Source organism: Dunckerocampus dactyliophorus, chromosome 7, assembly GCF_027744805.1.
Source record: "Dunckerocampus dactyliophorus isolate RoL2022-P2 chromosome 7, RoL_Ddac_1.1, whole genome shotgun sequence".
In the NCBI taxonomy this organism is placed as follows: Eukaryota; Metazoa; Chordata; class Actinopteri; order Syngnathiformes; family Syngnathidae; genus Dunckerocampus; species Dunckerocampus dactyliophorus.
The window spans coordinates 20,315,829-20,331,018 of record NC_072825.1 but is presented as its reverse complement, the minus strand read 5'-3'; the positions used below and the strand labels follow the sequence as shown (position 1 = coordinate 20,331,018).

Below are 15,190 nucleotides of genomic sequence, written 5' to 3'. Positions count from 1 at the left end.
TGCATGGGGATGAAGAAAAAGGAAAACCCCAGATCAAAAAGAGGGAGAAGGTCACACTAGGACGCTGCAGCTGATTGGCTGCCACATTCAATTTAAAAACCGGCCTCGTGGGGCTTGTACTATATGCTGTATGTATGCTGTATCTGTGTGTGTGTGTACAAGTGTATTTTTTGGCCTCGTGGAGGCTCCACTCAGGCATTCCTTCCCCTCATCTCTCTGGCAGAGCCCTCACTGTGTTTCCCCTGCTTTGAGCCGGCTGACTAGACTTCCATGAATAATGTAAGAAGTGCTCTCCCTAACCTTAAAAACCCTCTAATCGCCCTGTTTAAAGGCCGGTATCAACAGCTATGTGACATTATCGTTACATTTGAACTATGATGGAACAAATACTGTTATTACAGTATGGGAGAAGAGGAGATTTTACCGAACTCCTATGTGGTCTCAGCCCATTTTATTTTGTATGCTCAACCATGTCCTCCTCATACAGACATCCATTTTTAACCATCTTTTTTCACTTTGTTGCTTGCAAAAAAAAAACGGGGGTGAGATTCTGCTGGTGTTGATTTGACTGCACTCATTGCAGATGATTGCCCTAGAATAGTTGGGAATAAGGACGGGGTGAATAACGAATAGACGCTGATGTATCGTCATAATTTTGATGCGATAGCCTCCATTGAAACAGTGCATCACGGATATGGTTTGAGATGTCTTGGAGATACAGTATGTATCGCACTGGCCTCAGTGATGGAGCTGCTTATTCCTGGTGGGGTACACTTTGCGTATCCATCAAATGACTTCCTAGAGTAGTACAGCAGGATTGTTTTTTTTTTGTTCTGCTTCTGCTCTAAACTGACTCTAATGAAGGCTGAATGTTTTTCCTCAAACATATGGAGGGTACTGAAGTGAGCCTCATTAAAAACTGTCTATGCTTTCCTGTCATAAACTGCAGCCTTTTGATGAGCCTGTTTACTCATTCATTGGGTCATTGAGTTTTCATTTCTCTACCTTAGCGTGTCACACTCTTTCGCTTCCTTTTATTCAGAGCCTTAAATTTACTGCTATGTTTTTAGCTGCATGTTTAGCTGTCAAGTGAACACACATTGATAATCCTCCTTTAGAGAGATGCATAGGCTGTCAGTGTTTCAGGAGACGAGCATTTGCTGAGTAGCAGTTGAGCATTTTTACTGTCTGGAAAATTGTGTTGATTGGCCTGGACATCCTAGACTGGATTATCATTGGATGCTCAACAATAATCTAACTAAACCTTGAGTTTACATACTAGAGGGATTGTGGTTCTCTTCATAACATCGAGTCATCAGCCATACTTTTCTCCACAAACGTACATCTATTTAGTGGTATTTGGTATTTGTGTTATACCTGAAAGGTTTTACAAAGTACACTTTGACTCTGAGCCCTGCTCCCTGCTGGCTGTTATCAGTAGCATAGCCTGAACCTTACTTCCAGTTAAATGCACTGATCCAAAAGAAAACAACCACCTACACTTGTACTCTTAAACGGTAGTGCCAGATCAGATAAGTGTAATCTTTAATTTCAATATTTGTTTTGATTCTGTGCCCTAACGCTGTGGTCTCCTGTTTGGTACCTGTGCTGTGGATGTGGCCTGTGTAGACCTGTGCTTCTGAGTCGGCCACGCATTGGTCAGTCAATACAGATCCCAATTTGTGTGTTATTGTTTCTTGTGTAGAATTCAGGTCGTTTCTTGGCCACACAAAGCATGTCGGTCTCTCCTCATGCATGCGTGGGTTTTCTCCAGGTACTCCGGCTTCTCCCAAAAACATACATGTTAGGCTAATTGGAGACTCCAAATGTTCCATAGGTGTGAATATGAGTGTGAATGGTTGTTTGTCTATATGTGCCCTGTGATTGACTGGCGACACAGGTCAGGGTGTACCTCGCCTCTCGCTCGAAGTCAGCTGGGATAGGCTCCAGCTCACGCCTGATACCGAATGAAGACAATCAGTATAAAAAATGAAGGAATGCATGAAAACTGGTTTCTGATTTTTCAGAATCAAAAGTTGAAGCTAATCCAACTTTTGATTATTTTTTTATTCTACTCAATATTAAACCAATGTATTCTATTACATTTGGAAATTGTATTTCTCCTTATCAACACGTTTTTCAACATTATACAGTATTTGGATTTTCTTAGAATCATCAGGAGGCTCTAGTTGGTGACTTAATTTTGTTCAGTGTTGTATACGCGTTCCGTCAGTAACACACTTGTTTTTCTTGTTTTGCTTTAGAACTATTCAGAGATTGACCTGGCAACACAATTGAGGACCAGCAAAGGATATGCAGAGAAGACCGTGAGCGGGCTGGTAGGATGGCTGCAGCTGGACAGAAGCATAGCCGCTGTACACTGAGAAATGATCTATGTTTACCTCCATCAGTGCTGCTCCAGGGCCCATTTTAACAATGCCTCACTTGGTCCGCTTGAATAACTTAAGGCCCACGCTGAAAAAGGCCCTTTGTTGTGATTTACAATCACTGTCCACAACCCCTTGTCTCTGACCTCCCTGCTGCCATGCGGTTAGGCCCATGAGGCTCCAAGGGCCCTTGCTTATGCATCTGTGAGGCCTCCTCCTCACTCTATGGAGGCTGAGCCCAGCCATTCGGCTGATGGGGAGTGCTCTGGTAGACAAGAGCAGCAGCATGTGACAGCTGAATCCCCACTTGGGTCTTGTCCACCGCAACAGCCCCAGCAGCCTTCAAACCCTCGTCCTGTACACAGAGCTTTGGGTCGACTGCAGAATCGTCAGCCCAAACGCGCTGATCTTCTTCGGTTACAGCAGCAAGCAGTAGCATGGCAGCAAACGGACACTCCAGGTCCTTCAGGAGGCAGCTTTTTCTCTCCAGGTTCTGCATCGACCTCATCTCTTCCTTCTACGTCCTCCACCCAGGTTGAGCATGGTCACAGGATCCCATCTCAGTCAAGCCAAGAGACTAAAGAAGGGGTTACCTCTCCAAGAAAAGGAGAGAAGAAACCCCAAAAACCAGGGAAATATGTGTGCACTTACTGTGGCCGTCCATGTGCCAAGCCAAGTGTTCTTCAGAAACACATTCGCTCCCATACAGGAGAAAGACCTTATCCGTGTGCCCCGTGTGGTTTTTCTTTCAAAACCAAGAGTAATCTGTACAAGCACCGCAAGTCCCATGCCCATCGCATTAAGGCAGGTCTCTTGTCCAGTCGAGATGAGACCAGTTTGAGTGGACCAGACTGCAGTGGTATTGGAGAGGACCCTGAGGAGCCTACTGAGGGTGAAAGCACAGAGTCAGAGGATGAGACTGGCCAACACAGGAAATCTTCTAAGGAGACTTTGGCACGACAGAAGAAAGGTGGCAAGGAACTGCTCGGAGTGTCAGAAGAAAGCCCGAGGCCTGAGGATTCTCAGGCTGTCAAGCAACGGCTGGCACTGAGGCTTAGTGAAAGAAAACGTGGACCCATGGCTTCTCCTGATGATCCTCCTTCATCTCTCTCCACCTCGTCTTCGTCTCTTGGGCCTGGCAGTAAAGGCAGCACAGAGTCTGGTTACTTTTCTGGATCTGGCAGCACTGACCTGCCCCAAGTTAGCCCTCCGAGTGCCAGTGCCAAAACCTACGCAGAAATCATTCTTGGGAAATATGGAAGGTTGGGAGGGCAGCAGCGTAGTCCACATTCCCAGCATTCTCATTCTCCCCTTTCTGCATTGTCTGGGACAGAGGAGAAGAGTATTTCTTTTACTGTACCCAAAACCCAAGTAATTGAACACATTACCAAGCTCATCACTATCAATGAAGCAGTGGTAGACACCAGTGAGATTGACAGTGTTAAGCCTCGACGCTCCTCTCTGTCAAGGAAAAGTAGCTTCGAGTCACCCAAATTGACTACCCAAAAAGACCCCTACACATTTGATCCAAAGGGAGAAGCCCCAGGTCCCAGTGGCTTGAGCCACTTACACAATCCTGAAACAGATCCACCAGTTACCCAAACGTTGTCAACAGCGCCCCTGCTCCGAAGCCGCTCGATGCCATCATCTACGAGCCAGCAAGAGTTATCTGTGTCTGGAAACAGGTCCACCAGAGGTTATCGTCTCTGCCAGTCTTTTGATGAGCAGCAGGCTGCGGCAGCAGAGATTAACATTGTTCATGCCCACCGTATGTTGAGGCGCCAACCTGCCATAGAGGTTCCCTTGGGAGCAGAGCTTATGTTGGAGGACACTCCCCCCAACTCATCTTCTTCGTCCAAAAGCACAGACGGAGCCAGACACCCACAGCAACAACCGCCGCAAAGTACTTTGAGCCCATTTGAATGCAAAGTATGCGGGACATGTTTCCAGCATAGTGACAATTACATGGCTCATACAGGCATCTGCAAAGGGCAGAAAACACTGGAACAGGAGAGTGGCGATGCAAGTAAGACCTGCAGAGAGGATCGCCCCCAGATGATGCAGTATAAATTCAGAGCACTGGCGATGGCTGTAAGAAAGAGGAGGAAAGAGGAGAGTATCGAAGAGGATCTTCCGAGTCCTGGGTCTGTAGTCATGTCAGAGAGTTCTGCAGGCCTCATTCCAGTGGCAACTCAAGGACACAGCCAGACACTCTCAGGTGTGCTCCCACATTACTACATTGGAATGAAAACGTTATTGTCTGGAGGTAATAATTACTTTTTTACTAATGTTCCCTACAAAAGGACTACTGCTGCAACACACGCCACAAACGTGGTCGACATGTGATGCATATGATGTAACAAAAATGCAATATTTGGCAATGAAAAACAATTACCTCAGGAGTAGTTAAGAGTTGGATCATAAAATGTGTATAATAAAATAAATCTATTTCAAGTAACCCCACTATTTCAAGTAAATTACGGTTTATTAGTTTTTGTATGGAATCCTACTAAATTCTTATGGGAACTGGATCATTGTTTATAATATGTTATTACTGAAGAGAATGAGAAGTTTATTGTATAATTTTCTGGTTCTGTAGAGACAGAGTCAGGACAACAGCAGCAAGACAGAAAAGGTGTGTCTGTCATCCAACACACAAGCTCCTTTGAAAAGCAGGAGACAGTCTCCATGGAAAGTGAGCTATCAGACGTCAAGGAGGCTCACCTAGCACAACAACCTCATCCAAAACCATCACCCTCTACATCACGCCTCATCCGCCAGCACAACATCCAAGTTCCGGAGATCCTTGTCACAGTGGAACCTGATGCTGACATGACATCTGTGTCACCACCAGCGACAGCGTCTTCTTCGAAGGTATATTGAATAGATTCATAACGGTTTTGTACAGGTTGCATAGTCTAAAAAAATTGTCCAAAACTATTTGTCTATTCTAGGAGACAGAAAAAGTGGAGGAGTTCCAGTGGCCGCAACGTAGCCAGACTCTGGCCCAACTCCCTGCGGAGAAACTGCCCCCAAAGAAGAAAAGACTCCGCTTAGCTGAGGCAGCGCAGTCCTCAGGGGAGTCTAGCTTTGAGTCTGTGTCCCTGCCACGCAGCCCCAGTCAAGAGAGCAGCATGTCTCACACTTCAAGTCTTTCCGCTTCTTTTGAAGATGCAGCAAGGACAGAGCCTACAATCTGGGGCTCCAGTAGCCAAAGCACCCAAATGTTGACAGTACCATCCACCTCCCACCAACACAACCAAAGCCACAAGGAGATGAGGCGTTCAGCTTCAGAGCAGGCCCCTCAAAAAACAGAGCAGGTCTCCGAAATCAGAAGTAAATCTTTTGATTTGGGTTCCTTGTCATCTCAGCAGTCAGCATCGTCGTGGAAGGAACGGAGGAAGTGTCTCCTTGTGAAGCATGCTACCTTAGGAGACTCCGAGCAAGAGGAGGGGGCTGGCATGAGTCAATTATCCAGAGCAGACAGTCCAAAGCCTGGGCCTTCCCATTTGAGCCACCCTTTGGTCCACTCAAGCTCCCCCTTCAATCCAGAGGACACAGAGAATGTCTTGCAGCTGTTGCAGCCACAAATTCTCTCTCGAGATGTGCTTCCTCCACATCCAAGCAGCCAACAAACATTCCCTCTTAGATCCACGGCTACACAGTTTATTAGCAGAAGCTTTTTACATTCACAAACTGCCCCACCTGTACACCCAATGCAGATCCACATGGCTGAACAGATGGGTATACCGCCCCATCAACTTCCTGCTTTAGTTCCTGTCCAGTTTCCCTCCATAAGTACTTCTAACCAGGCTCTGTACTTGCCTTCCCCTCCATTACATTCCACACATGCTGTTTCGCCTGCTTCCACAGATGGAAGAGCCTCCTCCATGTCTTTTGCTCTTACCCAGCAATCCCTTGTTACAATTTCTTACCCCTACCCACGGCCTGTGATTGCCACTTGTGTGGCACAGCTTTCACCCGCAGTGTCCCTGGTGGTGCCAGTCCGCCTCCAAACCCATATACCTACCTATGCCCGTGCCATGTACACCACCTTGTCCCAGATCCTCACCTCTGCTTGTCCACAAGAGCCCATTTTTTGCACAGCCATGACAATCATGGGCCAAGTAGAACGGAGCATGTTGCAGAGGTCTTATCTGAAGGTCCCCTCACCAGACATTAAGAGTCTCCTTCCACTGTCCCTTCCTGGAGAGGGGACATCAGTTGAAGAATACGGTCCACTTGGCGCTGGTGGGAGTAAACGCATGCTCTCACCTGCAGCCAGTCTGGAGCTCAGTACTGAGGCTCAGCGTCACCAGAAAAGGGTGAAAGAGGAAGAGGAGGGGGAACAACACAAGTCTGGAGAAGATGTGGAGGATGTAGAGGGCAAGTTACGCAGAGATGGACGAAGTAAAGCTGCTGGGGAACAACTGGAAGAGAAAAAAGATATGCTTGAGGTAACAACTGTAAAAGAAGAGGGCAAGCAAAGGGAAAAAAAACAGGGAGAAGAATCAACTGGGAGAAGTCGAAAGCAGGAGGAGCCTCCTGTGGAGGAGAAGCTTGAGAGACCAAACACCCGTTCGTACCCCAGCCTCCACACATTCACCTCTGTCAACTGGTGCTATCTGAACTATGTCAAACCCAACCCGACCGCACAGAGGGACCCCAACACCTCCGTTTATTCTACCTGGAGTGTCAGCGGACACAACCCAAACTTGCCAGGCCTCAGCACTAAGGTGGCTTTGTCTCTGCTGTGCTCCAAACAGAAGCACTGCTCAGAGACGTACACCATCGCCATGGCTCCAAATCCAGCCAAAATCAAAAATCCCCCTTCAAGTAGCAGCGCTCCACGAGTATCAGAGGTAAAACCACTGAACACGCTATGGGGCAGGGATAGAAGGATGTCAACATCTTGTTAAACACAACTTTCTACCCTTGTTGGGATATTTTTTCAGGACCAATAAAAACAGTAACGACAGCTTTAGCACCAGAAACATAAAGCTATCTTGTCATAGCCATCACTGTGACTATGAAAGACTGTCTTATTATGTGTAAGCAAACGTACAAGAATGCCTATATACACATGAATACGCTTTAGGGGTGCAAAGATAAACACAATTCACAATTTGGTTTGCGTGGGTTTGATGCTAGTTTCACGGTTCAGTATTTTTCCGATACCAAAAAAGATATGTTAATGCCTTTTTTAACTTGTAATCTATTGCAATGACCAACATTTACATTATTTAAACTCAGAAGTACAGTTTTTAAATTAAATGATATATCTAGTAAAGCTATACCTGCTTCATTTTCTGCTGTGCATACTTGAACCATATAAAACAAAAACAGCACCTTGTAAAAGTAATAAAGCAAATGCATTTATTTACAACATTTATTTATGTGTGGATAGTGTCAGGGCCGTGTGCGTAAACTTCCTATTTCCTTTTCCACAAATGATAGGCTTTTCTTTTGTTGTCCCTTGCAATAACAAGACATTAATTCTCATAAAATAATGATTATGTACCTAACATTTTGGTGTTAATGTCATCATTAAGTTAAATATTTTTAAACTATCTGGAATTACAGCAGTTCATTTTCAACATAACCCGTTTTGAGTCATTGCGTCCACCTTTAAATGAAACAGATTTTGCTAAGCTTATATTCGTCTAAAATGTGGTATGAATTAGGAAAAATGTAGAAACATGCTCACAAAAGATGGAAATGGGTGCCTTGATATCCGAACACTTTTTTTTTTTGTTCTAGCATGGTGCGCCCCGTTCCACTGACACTGTTGACAGCGGATTCGCTCATTTTCCTCTTGTTATGCCACTGCTGTGTCCTCCAAATATTATGTTTTTTACGGGCCTCCAGCTCTCCAACAAAGACTTCCTCCTCGGTTTCTGTGAAGTTCCGCTTCTTCGTCTTCGGCTTCTCAGCAGCCATGATTCAGAAGAACCCAGCGAAATGCTATCAAGAGTCATTAAATATGGATGCTGCATTCATGAGTCACTTTGCATCGACCATTTATGGTGTGGAGAGGGCGTGACACGGGGGTGGAGTTGCTTACGCACATTTGGACAGCAGGTGAAGCATAAATTGCGTGAATGTGCGTGAATGCCACTTTTTTTTAGGTCTGGATATTTTTGTTCGTATGCACATTTTGGGTTTCTGGCATACGCAGACTTTTCCGCTCAGATTTCCACTCAGTTTTATAAGTGAGGGCCGTGGACTGTACACTGCTGATGGGGATGTCATACAACTTCATGTCAAAAAATCTGAACCATCTCTTCAACAACGTATTTTAAGTCTGTTTATCCACTGTGTGTTTCGAATGTAGGTACATCCCATTACAGCCAGTTCATCCACTGATGTAACAGATCACCAGCATGAAAAGGAGGACAATAAAGAGACCAGAGAAAAGGAGGCACCTTCCACCTCCAAACACAGCGAAACATCTCGTGTCCGCATTTTTGAAGGAGGGTAAGAACCATTGCAGCTCTTCTCATTGGACCGCTGCATTCAGAGTGACAAGCAATGTAAATGCAAAATAGAAAAAAAAATGTCAGAAAAATATTGCAGAGAATGACAGGAACTGGGAAGAGAGAGTTCATTTGTACCCGCAGCCAAGTTTTTCCTTCTCTGTTGGCACAAGCCTCTGAGCTTTTCGAGGTGTTCATTTGGAGAGCTAGCAGCATGTTGGTGCATGTGCATGTCCAATATCACCAATACCTGAATTCTCCAGTTACATAATACAGCTGATTGTCATGTTGGGGTAAAACACGCGCGTATGTTTTTTTTCCCCAAACCTGTAAATGTTTGCTCGGCTTGCTACTGTATCCACCTATCTTCTGTGTACCTTCCATAAATGCCCCAGTGATCTTTTTCCAGTAAAGCCTGTCTTCTTTCCTGGGTTTGCTCCATTTGGAGTTAAAATGTTTACCCAGGAGGTGTGGATCTATTTACAAGAAAGCAACTCTAGAAATAGATAAGATGAAAAAGGAAGAGGAAGGACAGATGGAAAAGGTCGAGTAATGAGCAAAATGTTTCCAAACGCTTTTTTTCCCTCACAATAGAACTTCTCCATTCCAAGATACTGATACACCTCTGATTTGTTTGAATTTAGAATACATTTTCCCCCAGCTTTCCCAGTTAAAGCACAAAGTGCTTAGCCCGCATTAATACTGCTGATGAGTGTAACATGCAGGGGTTCCACACCAGCAGTAACCAACATTTTAAAGCGCATCCAGATGTAAATGTAGCTGCTTGACACTGACCACTCTAATGCATCTCCTACTGCCGTATTGTGGAGTTCATAAAAACTACATCAGGAGGTAGCCCACAGCCACAGCTGTTAATTGCAATGTTTTTAACCCACCGTTAATTAGCGACCCGGGTCGTTATTTGCTTTTGTAGACCACGCACCCAAACTGGAGGAGTCTCTTTGAGCATTTATTGTATTGTCAGCGTAACCATATTACGCTGGGCAGCCAGGACAGAGGCGTGGACACTACTTTCCTACGTTGCAAGTCTCATTTCCGGTTCTATGGTTATCATCACACTTTTCCTCTGTCATCATTCCCAGTTCTATGGTTATCATCACACTTTTCCTCTTTGCCATCATTGGTGCCATACTTTGGTTGCTTCACAAAAAAAAAAACAAAGAGAAAAAAACACATGTAGAGTTTGAAAAGTAGAAATGGAACATACTGCAACATAAAAATGGGCAGGCTTTGGAGGTTGTACTGTTTTCCGTTATGCATTGAAGAACTGTGACTTTCTTGACAGTTTTCTCTGGTTGGCTATTTTTGTTGTCTGGATTCCTTTCACTGCATTTCTTTTATGCAATTTTTAAAATTGGGAATGTGTGCTATACACAAATACATGTGGCATCCAAGCACCTCGGGGTAGTTGTTATTTCTGTCCTAGAAAACAGAAAGTGTTCATTTGGGTTGGACAAATTTGTCTAAGTTTGCAGATTGCAAACAGATTGCAGAAACGCCAGGGGAATTTGTTGTGTTTTTTGGCCCAAAGGTGATAGAATAGTTGTTCCTTCCTATGGAATCAATCAGTAGCTGGTTTGATTTGATGCTTGCCACACAAAACTACCACGGTGGTCTCACAGCTTCTGCCTTGTTTTCCCTGAGATGTAGGTGGATATTTTTAGCTGTGGTTAGAAATACATGCCAGTGAACAGCAACCCGCCCATGAATCACTTCAACACAATGCCACTGTTGAGACTACTATCCTGCCGCTTTTTTATATACTGTATTTTGCTGTTGCTGCTTCTGGTATAGCATAGGGAGCTTCTTGTAAATGCGGTTCATGGCCTTTAATTAAACACAGTCACATATTTGTTATTTAAAGAATCATCAGAATGGATTGTGAGCGTCTTGACAGATGGACTTTTTAATAGAGGACAGTTCATTCAGATTGACTATGTGTGTGGTTTTTGTCCACAAATAAGCTTTTGGTAAACATCAGGATTGTGTATATAAAACTTTTTATAGAACAGAACTAAATGTGTTACTTGGTTTGTATCTATTTTAGGTTAGTGGCAATAACTAGGCTTCCCTCTGCTGCTGTTGTCGACAGGGCCACCCGAAAGCAGACAAATTGCTAATAATGTATGTGTGCGTGTGTGTACCAAGGGTGTAGTAGGGGGAACAGCATGAGACTGAGTGCTGCGAGGGATTTGGTGGGGCATCCCCAATCCACCTCCATAAAGACGGTCTTGTTTCAGTCTTGTGTGTGTTTTTGGCTGAATGTTTGTGCTTTGTGCCACATCTGCTTTCATCCACCCGACTCCATCGTTGCCACAAGCACGTTTTGTTGTCCCTCATTACCATATTGTGTTTTAGAGGCAACAAAAAACAATGTCATCAGCTCCAGCAGCTGTGTCTGCATCTGTCCCATAAACGACATAAGCTATTCTTATTTACTCTTTCAATCCTTAACCAAAGCTCCTGTTAATGGCTTTTTAAATGTGTGTTTTTTTACTTTTATGTTATTTGTTATTTTTAACAGTGTATCGTGGGATGGATGCTCATTGGCCACAACATTAGGTACATGACTGTTAGAACTGCACGGCATCATACGGAGGTGTTTTTAGTATATTGGCTCTGATGTAGCAAAATAAGGTAACCAAAATATTACAAACACCGGTTTAGAGAAATTCAACAACTCTACATACATTCAATCATAACCTGCGCCCTGCGCGCCCTGTACAACCCCCGTAACTACAGGTTAATAAGTCATACCAAGTTATACCATCTTGGTTTTATGCATCTTAACAAAAATGATCAGTTCCTAGCTTATTGACCCGAATATAAGACGGTTGTTTTCCCCTAGGAAGTCTAAAAAAGATATTTAGGGTTGACAGATTTTTACATGCAAATCAACAGATGGCACCAACTAAGCAGGCCAGAGCTTTTCTTCCTGTCACTCACACAGTGACCTCGGGAGATGCAACCGTGACACAGAGACCCACGCCAAGAAAAGTGTCTCAAAGGTTGGGCAAGTTAACAAATAACAGTAGTTATTATGCCAATTTTGCAGTGCTTATGACACCAATTTTTTGTTTTTAAAAAGCAATAAAAAAAATACAAGTATTCACCAAATAAACATGTTTGTCATACTGCTGTCATCTGCCAGTAAACAACTGCAGTCATGAAAACTGTAGTTTTTTTTAGCTATAAATTAGCCGCAATTTTGTTTAAGCCGCAGGGTTCAAAGTGTGTGAAAAAAGTACCATCTTATAGTCTGGAATTGATGGTATACACATAGATACAGCTAGATTTTTTACATTTACAAAATAAGCGCTGTCAGCTGGCACCACATCAGTTTCGGAAGCTTCCACTTGACAAAGCAGTTCATTGAGCATCTGATATAGTACACTGAAAATATCATCCACAACAGGTAAGTTGTTTACTGGCAGTACTGACAGATCCATGCAGAGACTGCAAGACGAGTGAGCAGCGGCCTCTGTTTAGCTAGTCTTGAAAATTGACACGAAAACCCATATTATTATTCTAAGATTCATAGACTGTGTCAAGTAGAAAAATTGTGGATTTACTTACTGCCACTTCGGTGTGCTTTTCCACAGTTGAACTTCTTTTCTGTTTTCACTCTGAGTCGAGAAAAGATAGTCGCGACAGCTTATGGTAGAAGGAGTCTCTGGTAACACACATTCAGTCCCAAACGTTCCTTATCTGAAGCAAAGTACCAAAACAACTGTACTCGACATTTTCCAAACACAATATGAAATTATCTGAAGAAATCTTTTGGAAATGTGAATAGGCTTACTCCATCTGCTCAAGTGTTTGAGCAAAAGCCTGCCACACAACGAGCAGACATAAATAAAATATGTATATACAGGGTCAGGCAAAATGTTCTGACACATTTGTAGATTAAATAAAAGGCAAATAAAGTAAATAAACAAAAAAAGTGTTTTTATTTTCGAAAAGTACATATAATGCCATTTTTTTCATATAATGCCATTTTGCTTTGTTTCTTTATAATGCCATTGTTTTTCGTTTGTTTTTCAGTTGCTGCCATGAATTGGACTGGTGAGCATCGCGCTTTCATTGTGGAAACGTTTATCAAAACAAACGAATCTGTAACTACAACACAACGAGCGTTCCCTTTGCACTTCAATCTTGGTAGACATGATCCCATACCAGCTCGAAACACCATCTTGTTATGGGTTACCAACTTCAGAGCTACTGGATCTGCATTGAGTGTGTGGACAATGATGGATCCCATTTGACTGGTTTAATTTTTAAAACATAATGAAACAGAATGGCATTATATGTACTTTTAGAAAATAAAAACACTTTCTTGTTTCTTTACTTTATTTGCCTTTTATTTAACCTACAAATGTGTCAGATCATTTTGCCTGACCCTGTATATGTATGTATAAAACAACAGAAAATCAACAAAAAATGCACCAGAACAATATAAAACCGTTCTACTCCATGCGTAGTTCCAAGAGAGCGTGTTCTCGTTTATTTTTAGTGGTGAAAAAATGTAAAAAAAAAAAAAAAAAAAAAGGATGATTGTGTCAACACTGGAGCACACATCTATCTAACACAGGAAATATGCCTTTCAATGTTATTTTTGAGAGGAGCCATATGAGGTGGCTCAGGCATCTGGTTAGGATGCTTACTAGACGTTTCCCAGGGGAAGGAGTTCAGGACCGGGCCGGTAGGAGGCCTTGGACCCCCTATGTCTCTCAACTGGCAAAGGAGGAGAAGCAGCCAGGGAGAGGGAAGTCTGGGCTTTCCTGCTTAGGCTGCTGCCGACATCGGATAAGCACTAAGCACATGAGCACTTGAAGATAATGGTGATCAATGAAGTCATCAAACAACTGTCGAGCATCTACGAAATATGTTTTACATGTTTTAACTAAAATAGACTTTTTTGGGGGTTTTAAATATTAATTTTGTCTTTTTTGTTTGTGATTTTGTCCTGTTTCAAAATTGACAGCGAGGTGTCGCCTTAGAGGCCTATTGGGGGCTTCTGATATTCGGGTCAATGTGATATTTATTGCTCATAACAAGTACTTTAAACGAGTTAACAAAAGTGCAAGTGTATATAGTATTTAAGCTCACAAAGAAATGGTATTCTCGAGTATTCTCTGGCATTTGTAGTAAATTTCATTAGCTGATACAGGTGTACCTATTGTTGTGGCCAGTGACAGTATAGTTCTTTTTCCGTATTTATTTCCTGCACTGATGAACTGATGCTCTCTGTCTGCTTGGTTATTATACAGCTTTTTGCTCAATCAATCCAATTTCAGCAGTTGTCACTTGTATATATCTAGGAAGCAACTTCAAATTGAAATGTTGACTATAATCGCGTGGTACTAATGATTGTTATGCACAATCTACCAGGCAGCGAGATGAGTGATGTATATAAAATGGATGTTAATTTGTGATTTTGTGACTTTATGTTGGTTCTTTTTCTGTATCAATAACGCATGCCCATCCCGTCTGTCTGTCAGGTATAAGTCAAACGAAGAGTATATTTACGTTCGAGGGCGTGGCAGAGGAAAATACATATGTGGGGAGTGCGGCATCCGCTGTAAGAAGCCCAGCATGCTGAAGAAGCACATCCGAACACACACTGATGTCCGTCCATACATTTGCAAACACTGCAACTTTGCCTTCAAAACCAAAGGTTAGGGGTCGGTTCACGACACATTTCAGATTTGTTTCCACTATTCTGTCTGTTAAATGATATCCATCAACTTAAAGTCTGCTGCTTTCATTTTTATCTCTGTTGTTGAAAAATGCCCTAGTTTTCTTTGCCCTGTGGAAATACGAGGCAAGTTTTAATGTGCTTTTCATGTTCCTTTGCAGGGAACCTTACCAAACACATGAAGTCAAAAGCTCATGGGAAAAAGTGCCAGGCAATGGGAGTATCTGAACCATCCGCCGATGAGCCAGAGAGTGAGGAAACAGGTACTTGAAAGGAAGGGAAATGCTGTTACGTGACTAAATGTGGAGAAGTGTATCTGCTCAGCGCTGACAGCTTATGCAACCACAATGTACTATTCCCCAACCTTTTGCCCTTGCATAAGAAAAAGTATAATATAAATAATGAAGCGAGAAGAGCCGTCCACAGTGCTCTTGTTTTCATGCACAAAGGCATCTACTTTAGCAGCAAGGGCTCATGATCTCCTCCCTCATCTTCGTTGGCTCCCCCCCACCGCGCCATCATGTCTTCTTTGCTGACAAGACTGCACTCATCACATCCAAGGACGCACCATTTAAACTGTGATTTCATTCATTCAGTCTTGATGTAGT

General features: G+C 43.2%; 1 protein-coding gene across 6 annotated transcripts in view; it reads left to right on the top strand.

Moving 5' to 3' along the window:
* The window catches only part of LOC129184715 (transcription factor HIVEP3), a 71,301-nt gene that overhangs the window by 50,058 nt on the left and 6,053 nt on the right, over positions 1–15,190 (top strand). For 5 of the 6 annotated variants that reach the window (XM_054780925.1, XM_054780924.1, XM_054780928.1 and 2 more), the window contains 6 exons: positions 2,265–4,653; positions 4,987–5,261; positions 5,342–7,249; positions 8,722–8,864; positions 14,386–14,561; positions 14,744–14,845. In XM_054780925.1, coding sequence (XP_054636900.1) covers positions 2,613–4,653; positions 4,987–5,261; positions 5,342–7,249; positions 8,722–8,864; positions 14,386–14,561; positions 14,744–14,845 — 4,645 coding nt within the window. In that variant the 5' untranslated portion in view covers positions 2,265–2,612. The remainder of the gene's footprint in view (positions 1–2,264; positions 4,654–4,986; positions 5,262–5,341; positions 7,250–8,721; positions 8,865–14,385; positions 14,562–14,743; positions 14,846–15,190) is intronic. The other variant, XM_054780930.1, reaches the window with a different exon arrangement.